Source organism: Culex pipiens, chromosome 2, assembly GCF_016801865.2.
Source record: "Culex pipiens pallens isolate TS chromosome 2, TS_CPP_V2, whole genome shotgun sequence".
Lineage (NCBI taxonomy): Eukaryota > Metazoa > Arthropoda > Insecta > Diptera > Culicidae > Culex > Culex pipiens.
Genome location: NC_068938.1, coordinates 6,164,919 through 6,188,522, shown reverse-complemented (window position 1 = coordinate 6,188,522; position 23,604 = coordinate 6,164,919). Strand labels below are relative to the sequence as shown.

The following is a 23,604-nucleotide window of genomic DNA, read 5'->3' as shown; positions in this document are numbered from 1 at the left end:
TAGCAGCACTACCGACGACGACGACGATGATGGTCGTGCACGGAAAAAAGTGCCGACGTCAAAAAAGAACAACTCTCCAGCGGAACGTAGACCACCTCCAATTTTTGTTTTGGACACGTTGGCGGACGATGTTGACGAGTTGCTGGAAGGCCTCGGATATTGTCTGAAAATCGGTAAGTCGGCAGTGCAAGTGATTACACTGAGCAAAAAAGATTTCGACCTGGTGCTTGAAGAACTGAAGCGTAGCAACTTCAACTTCTACACATACGACCCAGAGAAGCCCCCTGTTAAGGTCGTCTTGCAGGGTTACCAAGACCGTCCGATCGCCGACCTGAAGCGACACCTCTCGAACGCCGGAATAAAACCGCGGGAGATTAAAGTGCTCTCGCGCAAGACAACGGTCACGGGTGTGCACACTCTGTACCTGTTGTACTTCGACCGCGGCACCGTCAAGATCCAAGACCTGCGGCGGACTAAAACATTGGACGGTTTTTGGGTAAACTGGCGGTTTTACTCCAAAAACCCGACGGACGTAGCGCAATGCCACCGTTGCCAGAAATTCGGCCACGGCTCGCGGAACTGCAACCTCCGGCCCCGCTGCGTGAAGTGCGGTGAATCACACCTCTCCGAGGCGTGCGCACTGCCACGAAAGGCGGACTTGGGGGACAAGGCAGAACAAACCAAGCCGCGCGTAAAGTGCGCGAACTGTGACGGCAACCATACCGGCAATTACCGCGGATGCGTCGCGCGCAAGGCCTACCTCGAGGAGCAGGAAAAGAGGAAGAAGAAAGCCCACCCTCCTCAGCGAAGTACGAGCGCAGCCGTTCCTGCAGCTGGACAGCCTACGGTTCCAGCGGACAACCCAGCGATCCCTCCTGGATGGGGGCGTTCGTTTGCCAGCGTGGTCGCTGCCGGTAGCGGCGATGCGGCCCAGCAAGGAGTCACCGGGGAAGATCTCTTTACCCTGCCGGAGTTCTTTGCTCTCGCGGGGGAGATGATGACGCGGTTTCGGAGCTGCCGTAACAAGGCGGAGCAATTTCTGGCCCTCGGGGAGCTGATGATCAAGCACATCTATAATTGATTATTTTTGTCTGTGATCTAGTTTTAAGCTTTCTCTTTATCTATCCTTTTCCCATTGCACTTTCTGTAAGTTTTTTGAAAACTTTTTCTTACTCTTGTCAATTCCATAGTTATAAGTAATAATTTTTCGATTGAATTACGATGTAAAACACAGCTGAAAGGAACACCAAAACTCTGTTATATACCTAAATGAACTCATTGTAACTTGGATTATTCACAAATAAAACCGAATTGAATTGAAAAAAGAATAGAGCGTCCAATTTCCCGTCCCGGGAATTCCCGGAATCCCGGGAAATTTTTGGAACAGACATAAATCATAGAATTAGCTGAATAAAATTAATTGGATATAAACTACACACTACAATACCTTTGGAAATCGGTGAACTTATTGTTTTGTTCTGTTTCTGTTTTAACCGAAATAATTTATAAAAATAATAACATAATGCATTTTTTTTTACTTAAACAGCTGTCTTAATTCGATACATTTGCCCTGATTTGCCACAGATGCCGGTGTTTGATGAAAAATATAAAAATAATAAAATATAATAATATTATTTTAAATTTAAAATCATGAATATCCTTAAATGATACCAATGGGACTGCAGTCTTTTCAAAAATATATAAAATTAAATAGACAATATTTTGCGGATCTGTAATCAATTTCAATGCTACAAAATACTTATTGATTACTAAGTATTAATCTATTTTTAAGCCAAATCTGAACCTCTGATTTTTTTTTTCAATTTCGGGAATTCCCGGGACAAATTATTAAAAAATCCCGGAATTCGGGAATTTGGGATAGACGCACTAGGTATTTCAAGTGAAAAAGCTGTTTTTAAGGTAAATTCAATGTTTATAAATTTATTCCTGAGCTCAAACCAGTAAAATTTGTTCTTGAAAAAATATTTGCCATGAAAAATATATTTACTGATTAATTTCATTTAAACTAAAATATCATCAATGTTATTATTTAACATATTTTCTCCATCTGGTCACAGACACAAATTTAAAAGCAATTTTATAGTTTTGATTTTCTGTACGAATTGAAAGACAGCTTATATATTTAGAAAATTTATGTATCGTCTTGAAGTTGTATGTTTTCTTACGAGCAGTCAAGGCATTAATTGATCCTCACACTAATTTGACCTTTTTAGTTGCTTTGTTGCAAAATATTAAATTTCTCGGGAATTTCCGGGAATTGGTCGCTCTAATTGTTGTTTTGATGAAAGAAGAATTATTTTTAACGAGAATTTTGAAACTTCTAGAAATTTTCCCCTTTATAATCAGATTTGAAGATTTTTGTTGAAAGAAGAGTAAATTTTTATCGAGAATTCTGAAATTTATAGAAATTTTCCCCTTTTTGTATTATCAGATTTGAAGATTTGAAGATTTGAAGATTTGAAGATTTGAAGATTTAAAGATTTAAAGATTTGAAGATTTGAAGATTTGAAGATTTGAAGATTTGAACATTTGAACATTTGAACATTTGAAGATTTGAAGATTTGAAGATTTGAAGATTTGAAGATTTGAAGATTTGAAGATTTGAAGATTTGAAGATTTGAAGATTTGAAGATTTGAAGATTTGAAGATTTGAAGATTTGAAGATTTGAAGATTTGAAGATTTGAAGATTTGAAGATTTGAAGATTTGAAGATTTGAAGATTTGAAGATTTGAAGATTTGAAGATTTGAAGATTTGAAGATTTGAAGATTTGAAGATTTGAAGATTTGAAGATTTGAAGATTTGAAGATTTAAAGATTTAAAGATTTCAAGATTTCAAGATTTCAAAATTTCAAGATTTGAAGATTTGAAGATTTGAAGATTTGAAGATTTGAAGATTTGAAGATTTGAAGTTTTGAAGATTTGAAGATTTGATGATTTGAAGATTTGAAGATTTGAAGATTTGAAGATTTGAAGATTTAAAGATTTAAAGATTTGAAGATTTGAAGATTTGAAGATTTGAAGATTTGAAGATTTGAAGATTTGAAGATTTGAAGATTTGAAGATTTGAAGATTTGAAGATTTGAAGATTTGAAGATTTGAAGATTTGAAGATTTGAAGATTTGAAGATTTGAAGATTTGAAGATTTGAAGATTTGAAGATTTGAAGATTTGAAGATTTCAAGATTTTAAAACTTGAAGATTTGAAAATTGTAAGCATTGAAAATTTGAAGAGGGGTTGCATTTTTTTTTTCAAATTCCATTAAAATTATGTACAATACGGCTTTGATTTCTTTTAATCTGAAAAGAAGCATGTTTGTAAGATGTCATGAAGAAGATCATGATCTCCTGACTTGTCTTGTCATTTCTTTTACAAGTTTCTTAAATCAATATGGTGCATCTGTTTTATTATTTTAATCAGCGCTTTTAATTTTTACAACCATACATGGATGGATGGATTCAAAAACCATCTATTTATGAATTCCTGTCATAATTGCACCCCTCGTACTTCCATCTGCTTTGTCGGCCGCACCGTCAAAGCTCAACAGAAATTAGCCACCGAAACGTCTAATTTGAGCAAATTACATTCCGATTAAGTCATCCATCGGTCCGGATATGAAAAACAACAGAGACAGAAAGGCCGACTTCCAAAAGCCATCATTGCAGTGGGTTGGGGTGTGGCCACATCATCATAATAAACCAATTGTTGCAAGCCGCTCATAATTGACAAAACGCATTAATATGCGTCGAAGGTGGACTCCGGAACAGCTGACTCTATTACTTTCGGAGGGTCAGCTGCCCTTATTCGGGAACTGTGCCACCACCAGCATCATAATCAAAAGGTGTGGGTCGTCTGCCGAATGAAACTCGAAACATAAAACAGTGGAATGAATGACTGCCACCACCACCACCACCATCCAGCACCTAATAATATTCTAATAGCTCCTCCTTCCTCTCAAGGTGCTTTTCTATGCCTTTTTTGTTTTATTTGTGTTTTCCTAAACAATTTCGGACCCCTCCGGACTTTCGTCTCATTTCCCCGGGACGCTCTCAACTTTCAAGAGGTTATAACGTCGCATGAGAAGGAAGATTTTTCGTTATGTTAGAAAAACTTGATTTTTGAATATTGGATTTTTTTTAATCTCATCAATATTGTAAAAATCATCTTTTCTCAATATTAAGAAATGTTTTGAACAATTTTCATGACACGTCCTCTCCATTTGAGAAAATAACCAATTCTGCTAAAATATTATTTTCAAAAAATCTTCCGCAAGACCCACCGTTCATCTCAAGTATCGCTGACGATGCAGCCAGCTGAGCAACGACGCAACGAAATATTTCTCCACGCGCGCCAACGTCGCCAGGATCAGAAAGAGAGTTGTACCTTCATCCTCCGAATGTATTGTATACCAACTGCAAATAAGAAATGCATTAAAGCTGTGAAACTGGCAGCTAACGGACGGGCGGACAAACATTCTTCCCACTCCGGAGACCGGAGAGCTGGAGGAAGGAATACGTGAGAGCTTGAAAAAAGTGTATCCTCCTAGCATTGTGTATCCCTCAAAATACCTTAATTATATTTTTAGAAGCTTAAATAAATCGTGTTGAATTTAAAGTGAATTTGATATGCCTCAATTCGAAAAGAATTTTGTTTACGTCTATCAAAATGTGTTTATTAAATGACTTATGCAAAATCCCCAACCATTCGTCTCACATTCACCCACTGTAACGTCTAATTGAAACATTATCCTTCAATGGAAGTGATAATCATCAGCGCAAATATTGTCTCACCCCAAGACCAACATCCTTTGTGCACATCTCTTTCTCTCTCACTCTCACTCGTCATTCTGCCAGCCAGCAAAGTCGCTGTCTGGCAGCAACCTGAAGCTAACAAAATTGAAAAATATTTACTTTATTGGTTTAAAATTTCCGTCGCATCATCCCCCGCCTCTCCCTCCACCTCCCACCTGCTGCTCCAGAGCGCATATCCTTTTGTTCTGGCTGGTGGTGACTTTGTCTTTGCTCACTCACTTTTGAGCCACTTCTCCTCCGCATTCTTCACGAAAATAGACACAGCACACAGCCTTCAAGAGAGGATGCTGTCAGCAGAAAGTTTGTTGTTTGCGCGAGTACTTTCAAACAATGCACGCAATCGAAAGAACAAAAAGCATCATACAGGATAGGAATGAATTTATTGTACTGTGTGCCTTAAATTTTTGAGATTTTAATTGTTCGATCTTTGGATAAAACTTCATAACCAGGGATGGAATAATCGCAAAAAAAAAACATTTTCGCTTGCGAACTTTCTTCACCCCCGAAAGAGAGAGGAGGCAAATCACGCAAAAGAAACCCGCTCCCGAACTTCTCCAAAATATCATTCTGTTGATAATTTTCATGTGAATTTCCTTGTTAGCACCACTTAAAATTATTAATATCGCTTTGTTTACACACATTGCCCATCTACAAAAAGTGACAATTCATTTTTCGACTTGTGACGTTACACATGCAAGTGTTAGTAGTGAAAAAGATGTTCCGCCGAATAATCAAGATGATGATTTTTTAGAATCTTTTTACCGATCTTTCGTGCGCGAGAGAGGAGAGCCATGTTCGCTTCGGATTTTTTTTTCTCTTCATGAACGTGCAAAGATTTTCTTTTGATGATGATTATTCCATCGCTGTTCACAACTGTTCATTTTCTAAAAAATAATAAAGTTTTGACATCTGGCAACCCTATCTCAATTTATGATTATTTATGTGATATTTTCAAACTTTCTCAGTTTAAAAATAAGTTATTTTGATGAAAAAAATCAAGATAATATTGTAATATTGCTACTTTTCCTGTAACCTACAGATTTTTTTTTAACTATGTAACCCATCAATGAATTAGAAAAAAATATGATACGGACTTTTGCGAAGGTAAAGAAATCAAGCTTCATAGGACAATTAAGTTAGTTTTTACATGTAAGATTGGTCCACTGCGCTCTAAAAAAGTGTAAAATCAAAAATGAAATAAAAATAAATAGGGGAACAGCATCTAATTCCAGCGTGCCTCTAATGTTGGCAGGTCAGAACTTTGCCATTCAATTAAAGCTAATTAAAAGCGTTTTCAACTGAAATCGAGTGATAAATAGCTCAATAAGAAGTGAGCAAGCAAGTTTCTATCAAAAGTTTTGCAAAATTAGTTGTTTAAATAATGAAAATAAGCAAATTGGATGGAGTTAGGAGCGAGTGCTTAACCTGCCAAACATACGAGAATTTCCCCTAAATGTGTAAAAAAGTGAAATTACGAAGAAACCAATGAAAATTACACAAAATCTGACATCATTCGCATTGCCATATTTTTTTTTTCTTTTTTTTTGCTTTTTTTAACTTTTATTGAAGTTACAAAGTAAGTAGATGTTTCATTTTGGAAAGTTGATTTTTTTAAGGTTGAATATTCTCTCTGTTATGAGTAATTTAGAAAAAAAAACATTGTGTAAAAATTAACGTTAAAATATGAAAACTGTACCAGTTTCTGTAGGCAAAATAGGCCATTGCAATTTAATATTTGAGCAATTCCATGCCAAATAGGGAATCGGTTGTACCCGACCCTCTCCGATTTCAATGTAACTTTGTAGACATGTTATCCTTCGCTTATATAAGCCATTTTTGTGTATATGGAGCCAGTTCCACTCGATAATGACATTTGAGAAGGGGGTAAGTGTTTTAAATATTTTTGTAATTCGGAATTTAAATATTTCTGTATTTTGAAGCCGTTGCATCGTATCAAAAACTGGTCAAAGACAAACTTGTAGGAAATTTGACGGGCTTTTCGATAAAAATACACTGAAAGAAAAAAACACTCCACTTTTATGAGATTTTTTGATTTTTAAGTTTAAAAGTCAAATTTGAGGGGGAGCCCACGATTTTTTTTTCGTTCAAAATTTTTGTGAAGATAGCCTAAGATGTTACAAAAATACTCACGAAAAATGCAGGATGGAGCATCTCACCTAAAAAAATACAAAAATCATTTACTGAAACTGTTTTTTTGAAAAGTGCTCTAAACGTCAAAATTTTCAAAAGCCGAATATGGGAATCGATTCTCCAGACAATTTTACATAAAAGTCTTCATATCGACTACTGTCCAAAGTCCTATCCTTGTGAAGTTACAGCGGTTTTTGGCAATTTCTATATGACAGACTTGATTTTTCAGTCTCGTAAATATTTTTACCGAAAAGCTCGTTTCATTTCCCATAAGTTTGTCTTTGACCACATTTCAATTGGATGTATGGGCTTACAGATATAAGCTAATTTACTATCCAGGTTACTATACTAAGGCCGGGACCGTGGTGTAGGGGTTAGCGTGATTGCCTCTCACCCAGTCGGCCTGGGTTCGATCCCAGAAGGTCCCGGTGGCAAATTTTGAGACGAGATTTGTCTGATCACGCCTTCCGTCGGACGGGAAGTAAATGTTGGCCCCGGACTAACCTAAAAAAGGTTAGGTCGTTAGCTCAGTCCAGGTGTAGGAGTCGTCTCCCTGGGTCCTGTCCTGGTGGAGTCGCTGGTAGGCAGTTGGACTAACAATCCAAAGGTCGTCAGTTCGAATCCCGGGGTGGATGGAAGCTAAGGTATAAAAAGAGGTTTGCAATTGCCTCAACAATCAAGCCTTCGGATACCTAGTTTCGAGTAGGAATCTCGCAATCGAGAACGCCAAGGCAATGCTGTAGAGCGAATAATTTGATTTTTGATTTTGATTTTTTGTTACTATACTACACTGAAAAAATATGATGTTTTCAGCTATGAGCAATGTAATTAGCTTATATCTGTAAGCTCATACATCCAATTGAAATGTGGTTAACGACAAACTTATGGGAAATTGGACGAGCTTTCCGGTAAAAATATTAACGAGACTGAAAAATCAAGTCTGTCATATAGAAATTGCCAAAAACCGCTGTAACTTCACAAGGATAGGACTTTGGACAGTAGTCGTTATGAAGACTTTTATGTAAAATTGTCTGGAGAATCGATTCCCATATTCGGCTTTTGAAAATTTTGACGTTTAGAGCACTTTTCAAAAAAACAGATTCAGTAAATGATTTTTGTATTTTTTTAGGTGAGATGCTCCATCCTGCATTTTTCGTGAGTATTTTTGTAACATCTTAGGCTATCTTCACAAAAATTTTGAACGAAAAAAAATCGTGGGCTCCCCCTCAAATTTGACTTTTAAACTTAAAAATCAAAAAATCTCATAAAAGTGGAGTGTTTTTTTCTTTCAGTGTATTTCTATCGAAAAGCCCGTCAAATTTCCTACAAGTTTGTCTTTGACCACTTTTTGATACGGTGCAACGGCTTCAAAATACAGAAATATTTAAATTCCGAATTACAAAAATATTTAAAACACTTACGCCCTTCTCAAATGTCATTATCGAGTGGAACTGGCTCCATATACACAAAAATGGCTTATATAAGCGAAGGATAACATGTCTACAAAGTTTCATTGAAATCGGAAAGGGTCGAGAAAAAAGTACCTGAAAAATTCCTGTTTTGGGCTGGAATTGCTCATTTTTAAAACATGCTTAATATCGAATACTACAATGTATTCATCATGTTTCGCAATTGAAATAAAAAAATACGGCAAGCTAACAAGCCAAATTTTTCCTTAAAATGATATAATTTCAATATTGAAATAAAATCGAACGCTTTGGAAGTCACATAAGGACGCTGCAAATACATTTTGAATCTTATGTCACATGACTTGGGGCGCGGTCGACGGAGTGACAGCAACAACATTTTAATCGATAGTTTAAAACAATATTTTGTACGATTCCGTCTATCCGAATTTCATTTTTTTCTGCACATATAAATGCGAGCTCAAATAAAACAAAAACAATTTTGTTTAGGGCTTCCCTATGACAAAATGAGGCATTTTGCATATTTGATTTGGTCATACAAGTCTCCTAACATTTTTTGCAGCTGTCCGGACGCAAATTTGTACGACATAATTAGGGCAGTTCTCACATTAAAAATATCTTGGTAATATTACTGGCAATGAGTGCATCTTTAATGTCAGAAAAAATGTGTAATTTTCCATCCAAACATCTTTAATTTACTAAATTCAGGTAATTTTACAACATAAAAAGTAATGTTAAATATTTCAAATTTAATTATTTTCACTGTGCAGAGAAAAATTGTTACAATTAAAAGTAATTGTTCTTTTTTCAATTTTTTTTCTATATAAACTTTATTTCCTAAAAGTATTATTTTTTGGTCTTCTAATAATGGTAGCTCAAATTTGTTTTGAAACATCTGTGCTATTCTCTGAGATTTCGGTCATTCGATTTTTTCTGTAGCCGGATTAAAAGGCTGAAAGTTTTTCGGTGCCTTCGGTATGCCCAAAAAAGCCATTTTTCATCATTAGTTTGTCCATATAATTTTCCATACAAATATGGCAGCTGTCCATACAAAAATGATGAATGAAAATTCAAAAATCTGTATCTTTTGAAGGATTTTTTGATCGATTTGGTGTCTTCGATAAAGTTGTAGGTATGGATATAGACTACACTGAAAAAAAATGATACACGGTAAAAAATGATGATGATTTTTACTTTTACTTTTTGTCACTAAAACTTGATTGAAAACACTATTTTAAATTTTTTTTATATGTTTTAGAGGACATTAAATGCCAACTATTCAGAAATTTCCAGAATGGGCAAAAAAATGGTTGCATTTTTTTTAATTTCATTTTTGGATGCAAAATTGAATTTGCAATTAAAAAGTACTTTAGTAAAATTTTGATAAAGTGTACCGTTGTCAAGTTATAGCCATTTTTATGTAACTTTATTCAAATAGTCACATATTTATTTTTTTAAATAGTGCCCATATTTGCCAACTTTTGAATTTTTTTTTTTTTTGAAATTTCTCTACCCTTAGTTGCTGAGATATTGCCATGCAAAGGTTTAAAAACAAGAAAATTTATGTTTTTTTTTTAGTATCAGTGGGCAAACATGGGCAGTATTTTTAAAAAACCAATAACTGCGACTATTTTGAAAAAAAATTACATAAAAATGGCTATAACTTGAAAACGGCTGTAGCTGCCATATTTGTATGGAAAATCGTATGGACAAACTAATGATTTTTGGGCAAACCGAAGGCACCAAAAAAGTTTCAGCCGGATTAAAAAATACAAAAATCAAAATTAAACAAAAACGACCGATTCCGTAGAGAACTGCTCATCTGTACCCTTGTCGAGGTGGAGTGGACAACAAAAAAAAACAAAACAAATTATTTTTCATATTTCTAGCATGTCGTTAATTTATGAAAAAAGTTAAATTATGAAAAATAAATATTATTAAAGATATACTATTTTTGTTTATCTTCAACTCAAAAATTTAAATAGACCAAAAGATTAAAAATGTTGAGTGAAACTTTTTCTGCTGAGACACTCATATCTAGAGTAAGTGAAATTTCACGATTTTGCGGACAGCGTGAAATCCGCGAAATTTGGTAATATTTTCATTCGCTGTATTAAAAAAAATTACTGCTATTTAATTTGAAAGGTATAATTTTGAAAGAAACTAAAAGAATCAAGCTTTGTTTCATTCAAACTTAAATGAAGAGTTTTTTGTATCGATGGAATCAACAATCAATCATATCAATTTTTTAAGCCTGTTTAATTTTAACGATATTTGTTTATTTGGGTGCATGATTCCCGTGAAAGTTTGAACATACTTCTTTTCTTTTCTCATTTAGAATAAACATTTTGATTTTGTTAAAAAAAAATATTATTTTTGTAAATTTATTTGAATTTAGTCTTGAAAAGTGAGCTAAAACCATTGAAAAATATGTTTAATTGGCTGAATGTCGCAGAAAATTCAATTTATTGTACTCATTTTGACTGGACAAGATTGTTAAATCTTGCTTTGATATGAAATTCAATAAAATGTAAAATGATATAACAGAAGCAAATTAGCGAAAACATTTTAGCTTTATTAGTTGAACATTAAAAGAGCAGTTTATTAAACGAGAATAGACGTGCCCTACATTTTATTTCAAAATATATATAGAGTCCAGAAGAATTTCTTTTTGAAAAATAGGAGATTTTGTTTGTGTCGCATTCAAATTAAGTGAAGATTTTTTAAAGTTTATTGAAGAATAATATATAATGAAGCATAAAAAGTAGTTTGTTTAATTTAAGCATAGGATTTTCAGAGTTATTTTAACATTTTTCAAGTTCCGCGAAATTTGCGTCAAATTTGTGTGTTTTGAAATTGAGGTCCCCGAGAAATTTACAATTTTTGAGCGTAAAAAATCACTAAGCCTATTCATATCGATCAGAAAATCCACTTTCGAGTTATAGCGCGATGAAAAAACATTCGTTCTTTAAAAAAAAATGATGGGATTAAGTGGGAGAATGGAACGACACAGGCATTAAAAAAGAAAAAAAACGCGCAAAAAGTGACAATAATCTAACTACACCGAACAACAAAATTTCTGTGCAGGCTCAACTCGAAGGGAAGCATGAACTTTGGGGTCCTTTTAGAAAACACGATCACTTGTCAATTAGGAGAAAAAAATTGTATGTTGAAAAAACGTATGTAACAATGAAATGCAATAATAAACAGTCGTGACATCTTTCAAAATGCTTGACGTCAACAAAAAACATGTAAATTTCACACTTTTTCATGCACCGCTTCAAACTTATACAGTTCATATATTGATGCCGACATAATGTTTATGCTCTAAATATTATGATTTTACGTGGAGTTGTCGAAAATCAGATTCATCAAACGATGCCGATATCATCCAACAATTACATATTGAGGTGAGAATTCTATCACGCCCCCAACAAATTCGAAAGTGATCGTTTGCAGATGCACACAGCTCTAAATGCTCCATGCACGGGTCATGTTTATTTGTCGGCAAGCAATCGAAAAATACTCACTTCGGCCAACATAAAAATATTATGAAAAACAGCCACCATCTTTCAACACCAGCACCGGTCAATATCCATCCGTCAGGGTGTGGCCAACGAGTTCGACTTGGCCAATTTTCCAGGCAGGGCACGAAACGGCAGCAGGCCTTGCGGCAAACGCTTCTCTCTCAGCAGCCAGCGAGCCGCGCGTGATGAAAAATGACCCACGTAGTGAAGTTAGTAGCTGGTACTAGGAGTCTAGTAGGCCATGCATCGCGCCTGTAATAACAATATTGTGCCCGCGAAAAAAGATGGCCTCCTCACGATGGAAAAGTGGGGTAACTTGGCTAAAAGGGGAGGAGGAGGTCGGGAAATTGGGGCACGATGGGCGTCTGGCATCGTGATAAGTAAGATTTTTATTATTATTCACTCTGCTGCTGCTGCTGCTTGCTCAGTTGTGTGTGTTTATTTGTTTACATCATGCAGAGCGCGCGGCCAACTTGTTAATGGCATTGTTGTTGAGTGGTCCCGGGTCCACCGACTGGAAGCTGTGGACCCTGGAGAAATGGACAAGACGATGGCGAGGGTGGACAGACAGAGAGATGGAAAAATAAATATATTCAAAGTGCCCCACAACCGACGGCTAAACTGGCCACTGGGCAGGCTAAAACAGGAGACATTTGGAGGGGGAAGAGAGGCGAACAAGAAGAAGATGATGAAGATTGTGGACGGCGGCGGCGGCGGTTCTGGTCTGGTGCCGCAGAGTTGCTTCCGAAGAGTGTTTGGATCGGCACCACCGTTTTTCATTCAGTTATGGGATGTGCAGTGCCTTGGGAGGTGGCGAGATGGGTTCAAAATGTTACGGTATGGTTCGTGAGGCCAGGGATTCCTGAAGTTTATTTTTTATTTGCAGTTAATACCTAACAAATATTGAAGAATTCATAATCATTCACGCAGATGGCTTGAAACCAAAAATTAGTTGAGATTCACAAATCCCATTTTTTTTATTTTTTTGTAAAAAAAATTCTTTGTTCTCTTTGGCGGGGGTGGCATAAACTTCAAAAAACATTTGCAACCTTACTGTAAATCAGAATTAACAAAAAACACTATAAAAAATATTTTTCAATGAGCCAAAATTTACTTAAAATTATTATCAACTGCATTTCAAATTGGTTTCAGTTAATTGGTAGACCTTCATTGAAAATGTGAAGTTGAAATTTCCAAAGTAATAATCATTCGAAAAATATTACATTATGTGCCTTATTTTTCTAATGTTTTACATTTTCTTTAATCCATTAAAAAAATACATTAATATATTTCAGGGAATCACACGATCCTCTGTAATAACTATTAGCCCTAAGAAAAATGTAATTACAAAAGCCGACTTTTTGTTTATCATCCTTCTAAAACTCAACTTTTTTTCTTCTGTGTACTTTTATTTAAAAAAAAACGATCAATTGTCACTTGTTATTACGCAACTTGAAAAAAGAGCAACCATAATGCATTAAAAGTGTCGCAAACCAATCTTCATCCTAACATTTAAACAAAAATGGTCATTATTAGTCAAAAAAGGAGTATGGGTAGAGTGAGACTGAAAATTTTTTGATTATAATTTATTGTTATTTATTGAATTTAAACTGCATGACATGAGTTATTAAAACATGAGAATTTAAAATTAGCCATGGCAATAAGAATAACAATTTATCAAACAAAATTTTAATTACTTTTTGTAAAAAAAATTAAGAGCTTTATAATATTTGATGCATCATGCAGAGTTAACTAAAAAAACGTTACTTAATCCACCTTTAGGTGGTTGGTGCCTTCCTCGCATTCATAAACTTAATACATTCAGTCAAAATAGGAACATACCTCCTTAACATGTTTAACAAGTCAAATTTATTACTCATTTCTTTTGTTAGGGTTTTCAGACCTTCAATATATCTGGCCCATCGGCAAGGTCTGATAAAAAACTTGTCCAATAACACTTAAGTGCTAATAACATTTGATAGGGTAGTCAGAGCTACAATGTTTTGAACTCGTTAGAAAGGTCTTTTCAATGGCCCGCCTAAGAAAAATGCACCAAAAACCATAGAAAAACATACAAATTTATTAATTCAGTGTAGTAGGCTTATGCTTTGGGATGTTCCCTTCAATGTTGTATACTTGGTTGATGAAAATTTTTAGCTTAAAACTATTTTTTATGCAATTAAAAAAAAATGTTTTTCGACTACTTTTCCAGGGTGCGGGGCAGAATGGACCCTGCGGGGCAGAATGGGCCACCTTAGAAAACAAGCCATTTTGTCAGATAAAACGTTGAAGGGTGATAATAAATGACTTAGGGGACCTTTCTAACATAGTTTCCATGAAGTTAAACCACGTTTATAAAAATAGTCACTTACCAAAACAAACATTTTTGAAAATAGTTTTAATATGTTAAAATAAGACACTATTTTTACAAATAAGCATCAAAACAACTAAAAAATCAACAAATGTTGCATTAAACGTGATTTGTGAACCTACCAGGAGTGACATAGTCCATTTAACCAAATTTCATAACTTTTGATTGTTTTTATAAGGCAGGAAAACGGTGATCCTTTCTGCCCCCAAGTGGATTTCAATTTAACACTTCCGCCTAGCCTCTAAATGATTTGAAGGTTCCGTTGTTGTTTCATTACCTTCGTAATAGCTCCTGGTAACATTATAAACATTTAACAAACTTTTTCAAACAATGTAACTTTCGAGAAAGCTTATTTAAGAACTTCGAAATAAACAACATTTTCGTGATTTTGTCAATAAATTTATATTTTTGCTAATAATTCGAAAAATACAATGAATTCAAACGTCGTTTTCGGTGTGGTGATGTTATTTGACGTCCTTTATAAGACCCTTGCCTTACATTTGGTCTAAATCCATTCTAAAGCCCAAAACCAAGGGTGGCCCATTCTGCCCCCCTGCCCCTATGTATACGTGAAAGAGGGTGGTCAAATTACGATTTTAATTTTTCGAGTGATTTTTTAGCCTTTCCTCAGTAAGGTGAGGAAGGCAAAAACCAGCTAGAAGTTGCCAGAAAAAAAACTTTTGCTAGAAAGAGATAGGAAATATTATGCAAACAAACGTCCAGGTATATCTCTCACCAAAAATGATCAACAATTTCTTCAGTTAATTCTGTTCAATAATGATTTTAAATAAAGTAACATAAACAAAATCTCTGGCATCAGCAGTGCCTGTTTACATAGCCCTGTCAAATAAAAGCTTACATCTGGAGTTTTTTTTAAAGGTCAAATAAACCAAATTTTAAGTTTTTGCTTTTTGGGTTTTTTTAAATACCTCTAACTCAAGGCGGTTTAAAAAACACCCCAAAGGCAAAAACTGGAAATAAGGTTTTTTGGACCTTTTAAAAAAAAAAACACCAGACATGAACCTTGCGACGGAAGAAAGCATCATCAAAAAGACGCCATGTAGATTTGCCGACGAAAAGCTTATCATATCAAAACTTCCCCTCCACTTGCAAAAGGCGCCATGTACATTCGGCGAATAAAAACGAATCATAACAAAGCTTCCCCTCCAATGACTGCAGTGTTTTTCTTAAATATAATGACGGAGATAATGTTTTATTGAATATGAATGGTAATCAATAAAAGAATCGTTTTTCATCATTTGTTAATATATCTTCTTTTGCTTTTATATTAAAATGGGAATTGAAAAATGATGCTCAACATTCAAATGCGTTTTTCTCGAAACGCACGGTTTGTACATGATGCTTTTTGGAATGTTAGCGTTGAATTTTAAATCAAAGTCAACACGATTTTAGGTTGATTTGGTTCTTTGCTCTTAACAGTGTAGCGGCTCATGCACGCTTACCAGGCGATCGCAATTTTTGAGATGAACGTCGCAAAAAGCGCGATGACACTTAGCTGTTTTTTGGCATTCTTGTAGTGACGAAATGCTTGGACTTAGCAAAATTTTCATTTCTGTTTTGACAGGTGAGTAGTGCAAACGAGCTAACAACAAAGAAGTTCCCGGAGAAGATCAAATCGGGAAGAGAACCGTGGATGTAAGTTCGAGTGGACAATGAACTCAACAAGTTCTCTATCCGACCTATCCTCCTCATCTACGGTTCTCTTTCCGTAACGATCTTCTCCGGTGACAAAGCGAAAAAAACTTAAAAGTGGTTCTTGTTTTTTTCAGTGACGGAGTGCAGCTCCCGGTAACGCTGATCGAACATCGACCAGCTGGAGGAAAACGGCATCTGCCGAGCGTTGGCGACGGCTTCCAGCGGCGAGTCCACCCGTCTCCTAGGGCCAGCTCATCCGGCAGCGGGGCGTGTTCTTCTGGGTGGCAAAGGGCCGGATCAATTTGCGGTGTCTGGACAAGACTTTGAGGAATCTTGATGCCGTTTTCACGGTCAACCGCGGGTGCATCTAATCGACGTCAAAGCCGGAGCCGGAATAGATGCTAGAGGAGGGAACGGCACTATTGTTCATTTGGTGACTGGTCAAAGTACCACAACAATGTAAGTACTCGTCGGGCGGAACTGGAAAGCTACTCGCAGATGTCGGACAAAACTTCAGCGCAATCGTTCCTAAACCAACAGTGCTAAGAACCTGAAATCCAAACCTTTCCAGTAACGGCAATACGGTGCACGTTCCGGGTAGGAAAACTCAAGTTCTAATCACCTCTTATTCCGCAGCTTCCGGTGAAACGAGGGATGCGGCCGTATTAAAGGAGAAGGCTGCTGAAGAACTCAAGTCTGCGGCATCGCTCTGGTGAGGAGACCACCAACACTCCGGAAGCTGTCCCAATTGAGAAGGACCACCTGCTTGAGCGTCTGGAGAAGATCGACACCTCGTCACCCTCGACAAAGACAGCCAGCGCCACCACCACCAAGGAAACCGGTGACGGCAGTTCGGCGGCCACAAACGACGTTGACATGGAAAACCACGATCTGATCCAGCGGCTGGAGGCATCTTGAAGTGTGAAGTGTGAAACTAATAAAACTGTATGAAAAAGACAAAAAAAAATCCTATGCCAAAACCGCATTTAATATGAACTTTACGTAAGCCAAATTTCGTATAACTGTATAAAATGCTGAATCCGGGCATTGTTTTCATAACACTTGAGTGCTTATAACTCTTGATAGGGTTGTCAGATCTTCAATGTTTTGGGCTCATTGGAAAGGTCTTTTGATTACCCATCTAACGAAGGGTCGTATGATAGATCCGGGTAACGTTTTAATCTAAATATATGAGATCCGGAATAAAAAAAAGGGTATATAACACTTAAGTGCTTATAACTCTTGATAGGGTTGTCAGATCTTAAATGTTTTGGGCTCGTTGGAAAGGTCTTTTGATTACCCATCTAACGAAGGGTCGCATGATAGTTCCGGATAACGATTTCATCAAAATATATGAGATCCGGCCTCAAAAAAGCGGGTAAATAACACTTAAGTGCTTATAACTCTTGATAGGGTTGTCAGATCTTCAATGTTTTGGGCTCGTTGGAAAGGTCTTTTGATTACCCATCTAACGATGGGTCGCATGATAGATCCGGGCAACGTTTTCATCAAAATATATGAGATCCGGAATAAAAAAAAAGGGTATATAACACTTAAGTGCTTATAACTCTTGATAGGGTTGTCAGATCTTCAATGTTTTGGGCTCGTTGGAAAGGTCTTTTGATTACCCATCTAACGAAGGGTCGCATGATAGTTCCGGATAACGATTTCATCAAAATATATGAGATCCGGCCTCAAAAAGCGGGTAAATAACACTTAAGTGCTTATAACTCTTGATAGGGTTGTCAGATCTTCAATGTTTTGGGCTCGTTGGAAAGGTCTTTTGATTACCCATCTAACGATGGGTCGCATGATAGATCCGGACAACGTTTTCATCAAAATATATGAGATCCGGAATAAAAAAAAGGGTATATAACACTTAAGTGCTTATAACTCTTGATAGGGTTGTCAGATCTTAAATGTTTTGGGCTCGTTGGAAAGGTCTTTTGATTACCCATCTAACGAAGGGTCGCAGGATAGTTCCGGATAACGATTTCATCAAAATATATGAGATCCGGCCTCAAAAAAGCGGGTAAATAACACTTAAGTGCTTATAACTCTTGATAGGGTTGTCAGATCTTCAATGTTTTGGGCTCGTTGGAAAGGTCTTTTGATTACCCATCTAACGATGGGTCGCATGATAGATCCGGGCAACGTTTTCATCAAAATATATGAGATCCGGAATAAAAAAAAGGGTATATAACACTTAAGTGCTTATAACTCTTGATAGGGTTGTCAGATCTTAAATGTTTTGGGCTCGTTGGAAAGGTCTTTTGATTACCCATCTAACGAAGGGTCGCATGATAGTTCCGGATAACGATTTCATCAAAATATATGAGATCCGGCCTCAAAAAAGCGGGTAAATAACACTTAAGTGCTTGCTTAAGTGCTTATAACTCTTGATAGGGTTGTCAGATCTTCAATGTTTTGGGCTCGTTGGAAAGGTCTTTTGATTACCCATCTAACGATGGGTCGCATGATAGATCCGGACAACGTTTTCATCAAAATATATGAGATCCGGAATAAAAAAAAGGGTATATAACACTTAAGTGCTTATAACTCTTGATAGGGTTGTCAGATCTTAAATGTTTTGGGCTCGTTGGAAAGGTCTTTTGATTACCCATCTAACGAAGGGTCGCATGATAGTTCCGGATAACGATTTCATCAAAATATATGAGATCCGGCCTCAAAAAAGCGGGTAAATAACACTTAAGTGCTTATAACTCTTGATAGGGTTGTCAGATCTTCAATGTTTTGGGCTCGTTGGAAAGGTCTTTTGATTACCCATCTAACGATGGGTCGCATGATAGATCCGGACAACGTTTTCATCAAAATATATGAGATCCGGAATCAAAAAAAAGGGTATATAACACTTAAGTGCTTATAACTCTTGATAGGGTTGTCAGATCTTAAATGTTTTGGGCTCGTTGGAAAGGTCTTTTGATTACCCATCTAACGAAGGGTCGCATGATAGTTCCGGATAACGATTTCATCAAAATATATGAGATCCGGCCTCAAAAAAGCGGGTAAATAACACTTAAGTGCTTATAACTCTTGATAGGGTTGTCAGATCTTCAATGTTTTGGGCTCGTTGGAAAGGTCTTTTGATTACCCATCTAACGATGGGTCGCATGGTAGATCCGGACAACGTTTTCATTACAATATATGAGATCCGGCCTACAAAAAGCGGGTAAATAACACTTAATTGCCAATAACTTTTGATAGGATTGTCAGATCCACAATGTTTTGGGCTCGTTGGAAAGGTCTTTTTAATACCTTTCTAAAAATGTATAGCATGACGAGTTTTCTTACAAAAACCACCCTTTTTACAATCTCTCGAAGTTTAGCTAAAATAGTTTTTTAAGCATAACTTTTGAAGTACTTTTCTAAACTTCATAATATTAACTAGGGTCTTGTGGGACCCCAAGACGGATCGAATGAGACCAAAACGGTCCAAATCGGTTCAGCCAGTCCGGAGATAATCGAGTGCATATTTTTTGGGTGCACGGACTCACATCCAGACACACACACAGACATTTGTTCAGAATTTGATTCTGAGTCGATAGGTATACGTGAAGGTGGGTCTACGAGGTCGAATAAAGAAGTTCATTTTTCGAGTGATTTTATAGCCTTTCCTCATTGAGGTGAGGAAGGCAGAACATAATTACAAATTAAATAATGTTGAATATTGATTTACAAATAATTTTGAGAAATAAGACCGTTGAAAACGATCGTCAAATGTCCTTCCAAATATACAAAAATAAGGAGGGAAACAATCATTTTGAAAAAAATGCAAAATTCAAATGCAATCAGGTACTATCTAAGATTAATTTTAATTAATCTTAGATAGTATCTGTTTGCACTTGAATTTTGTATTATTTATTTTCTTTTTTTGCAAAACTTTTAGTTTTAGAAAAAAAAACATAAAAGCTCATATCATGTATATGCATTTCTCAATTCAAAATAATTATTAATTCAGCCGAAATGTTATTATAACTACTGAATGTAGTAAAAAGGAATGATTTTCAAAAAATGTTAATATTTCATGTATTATAATCGTGATAGCTTTTGTAAATCATAAATCCCTATTTTTTTTCAAGGATTTTTTTTCCAAAAGTGCAGTATTTATTACATGGCATGTAAAATCCTTGATTTGAACTTATGTAGTGAGTAAGATTTATTCCCAAATTCTTATGAAACCAACATCTTATGAAACAACAAAGGATTTCAAAATACGTAACTAAATACAAATTCTAAAGTTATAAACATTTGAAAATTCATGAAATTTGGAGTTTATTCACCGAACCGATTTATATAAAAAATCCATTTATTCACTAAGCAAATTTAAGGTAGAATGAAAAATCTTATAGGGGTTTATACAATAGGTGACACATAATAAAATTTCATAATCAAAATTTGTTGACATTTTAAATAGTATAGTAATGAGCATTATACAAGATATTTTGAATGTCTTAACTAAGAATAATTTCGAATTTTACATAAACTTTAAAAGATATGTTGAGACTTTTTCCCGATTTTTTTTCGCATTTTTGCACTCATCAAATCAGTAAAAAAGAAATTATATAGTTTCAAAAAGTTAAAGCATAATTCTATACTAAAAATTCAAAATATCCTGAAAAATCTCAAAATCTCATCTAAAAATTTACAAATTCTTACATATTAAGATAACTTCCTACATAATTTTAATCACATGGTTTGGAATATTAAGATGCTTATTTTACATTTAAAAAAATTAAGCACCCCTGACACTGTAAACCACTTTCTTCACTCTCAGGAAACAGTACCCTCCGTTGTTGACCATCAGACACAAACCGCCTTCTTCTGCAGTTTCGTTGGTTGTTTTCCTTCATGTTCAGTGCTAGTTGACAATGGACATCTTAAAAAATTGAATTCATGATTCCTTTTCTAACCACATCTGAGACAATCATCTGCATTGTGTTTAAGTTAGTAGACAAATTCCAACCTGCCTAGGAAATGCTGCTGTTCATCAAGTTGTGTTCAAGTTTTATCGTGTCCAACCACTTCCTAGATTCCAAGCTCGCAAGTTTGCCCCAGCTCAGTGCACGCGACCTGTTTCTCGGGGTCAGTGAAAACAGCCAGACTTTTTAGTTCCTGTCCCGAAGGTGATGCTGGCTAGAGAGCCTATATGGAGAGGCGAAATGTCACTCTCAGGGTTCCAATCGAACTGTCAAATCGGGGTTCCAATCGAGCTACAAGATCATGCAAGAACAAGGTTGGAATCAATTTAAAATAGTTTTGGCAAAAAAACGAGACTTATAACAATTACAAGTATTTTAAAACTGTTGTTGATAATAATCTGGTTGTTTATGTCATGGTTGAGCTTGTTCGGTATAAGAAAAGTGCCAGCTCGAAAGAAAAACTACAAGTTTTTCAACCTTCAATTTGAATGACTTTGGGTGTTTGAAATTTCTCCCAGAACATTTCATTTCCCTATGTAGGTCCCTAATGCTGGCTGGCCCGACGTGGTGTGAACCAAGCCATCGAGTTCGGGTCCAGAAAAATGATGTGCTATATTATTATTACTGGTTTTGCGGTTCGGCCGTCCAAAGCTAATAGTTGACCGGCATGATCACGACAAACAACTCATTTCTTCTAACCTCTGGTGCTGGTAGCTGGTCGTGAAGCTGCACAGGATCGCGCCGAGGGACTAGATTTAACGAACCAATAATTTTACGGCCACGGCCACGATGCGCGCCGATTTGGCACATGAATGGATGCCGACGACTTGCTGAAAGAAAGAAGCGGTCAAAAGAATAGAAAAGGGTCTATCGAGGAGGGTAGCGAAAAATGATCCGGAGGCTTTTTGGGTGAAATTGTGAGCGCTGTCGTGGAGATCCAAGAACGTGAAAGTTTGCTGAGTGGGATCCTGAGGCTGTCATTTTGACGATTACGATGACCAGATATTGGAGGTCGTGCTGAAATCGGCACATTTCTTAAGAAAAACAACAGTTTTCAGATAAACACTATTCTTACGTTTCCATTTAATATTTCTTGTATTTCATTGTTTTATTCCTAAAATCTAAAAAATAGTCAAATTTATGTGCTACATTGCCTGTTCGAAAGACATTTTTGTGTATCTTTGAGGCCACATTTTAGCTCAATGACACAGATTGTATCAGGTTCCCCAGAAAACCATTCCCCAGATTCTACCATTCCGCAGAATGTACCGTTCCCCAGAAATATTTATCCTGGTAATAATTATAATTTATTACCAAAATTTCCCAAATTTCCAAAATTGCCAAGATTTTTAACATTTCCAAAATTTTCAAAATTGCCAAAATTTTCAAGATTTCCAAAATTTCCGAAATTTCCAAAATTTTCAAAATTTCCAAAATTTCCAAAATTTCTAAAATTTCAATAATTTCAAATATTCCGGAATTTCCAAAGATTTTAAAATTTCCAAAAAATCCAAATTACAAAATTAAAAAAAGTTAATGATTTATAACTTTAGATTATTTTTAAATTTTGAATTTTTAATAATTCCTTTTCTCTTTAAGGCCGTTGCAAATATTTTTTGTAGTTTATGTCCCTCGACTCTGACCAAAGTCGAAGGGGGGCGGGGGGCAAAAAAATAAAAAAGTATAAAAATTGAAATTACGAGCCATGGTTTCAACATGTTAATGGAAAACAGCTGTTTTAAAATGCATTATACACCTGAACAGTTGTTTTGCCATCATTAGTTTCCAAAATATCTAAGTATTGAAGAAAAATTTTTTTTTTTGCGAAAAATATTTTTTGCGGTGCTGTACATTCTTAAAAATGCAAAATAAGCTCAAACATGCTAAATATGTTTATCAATGTTTCCAGTTGATTAGACTTATAAGTTCATGGAAATTTTAAAGTTTTTTGGAAATATATTTTTTGCCCCCTGGTTTTTCAGACCAATTATGAAGGGGAGGGGGGGGGGAGTGACATAAACTTTGAAAAATATTTGCAACGGCCTGATTTTGATTTTTAAATTTCAAATTTTAAGATTTTTTTTAATTTTGAAATTCTTTGAGAATTTTAAAAATGTTTTTAATTTATGACATTTTCGAAGCTTTGGTTTTTTTGACGTACCATTGACAAACTAGGGGAAGGTGGGGCAAGACGACCATATGGAGCAAGAGGAACAATCGCTCGTACGGCCGTCATTTATACAATTTTGATTATTTCCAGTATGATGAATTGTTGCTAGCAATGCAATTAGTTAATTCTACTACCACATAACCGCCAAAACGACGTAAACGCCATGGGACATAAGATTTAATGAAGTTTTTTTCAAAACCTTTGTTTTCTTATAATATTTGAAAAGTACAAAATAAGGCTTAGGGTTCTTTTTATGGCACATTTTATCAAAATGCTATTTTTCCTAGATCAGTAGTGTCCCTACCAATGACTTGCACCTTTTATAAAGCATGATTTAACTTTTGGTTATTTTTGTTGAGAGCTTTTGAAAATTCTTGTTCAGGTGGGGCAAGTGTACCATATGGATTTTTAGTATGGGAAAAAATACAAATTGCTGCAACAACATATTGTATTGGAAAAAATATAAACGTAATTAAAAACTGATCGACAATTAAAAAAAAATGTCCATACAATATCATTATTTAGTCTAAA

General features: G+C 35.6%; 1 protein-coding gene and 1 long non-coding RNA gene across 3 annotated transcripts; both read left to right on the top strand.

Moving 5' to 3' along the window:
* The first annotated feature begins 12,183 nt into the window (after positions 1–12,183).
* LOC120417549 (uncharacterized) lies at positions 12,184–12,796 on the top strand. Its single transcript, XM_039579643.2, has 2 exons — positions 12,184–12,316; positions 12,396–12,796. Exons 1-2 carry the CDS (start codon positions 12,294–12,296, stop codon positions 12,784–12,786), a joined length of 414 nt encoding a protein of 137 aa, XP_039435577.1. The 5' UTR covers positions 12,184–12,293; the 3' UTR covers positions 12,787–12,796.
* A 3,077-nt stretch (positions 12,797–15,873) lies between these two features.
* On the top strand, positions 15,874–16,959 carry LOC120418170 (uncharacterized). Of its 2 annotated transcripts, none has more exons than XR_005605563.2 (3): positions 15,874–15,892; positions 16,098–16,422; positions 16,600–16,959. It is a non-coding gene; the product is annotated as an uncharacterized LOC120418170 (long non-coding RNA). The 2 variants fall into 2 exon arrangements; XR_005605562.2 differs by lacking the exon at positions 15,874–15,892 and adding an exon at positions 15,900–15,963.
* Positions 16,960–23,604: the final 6,645 nt, after the last annotated feature.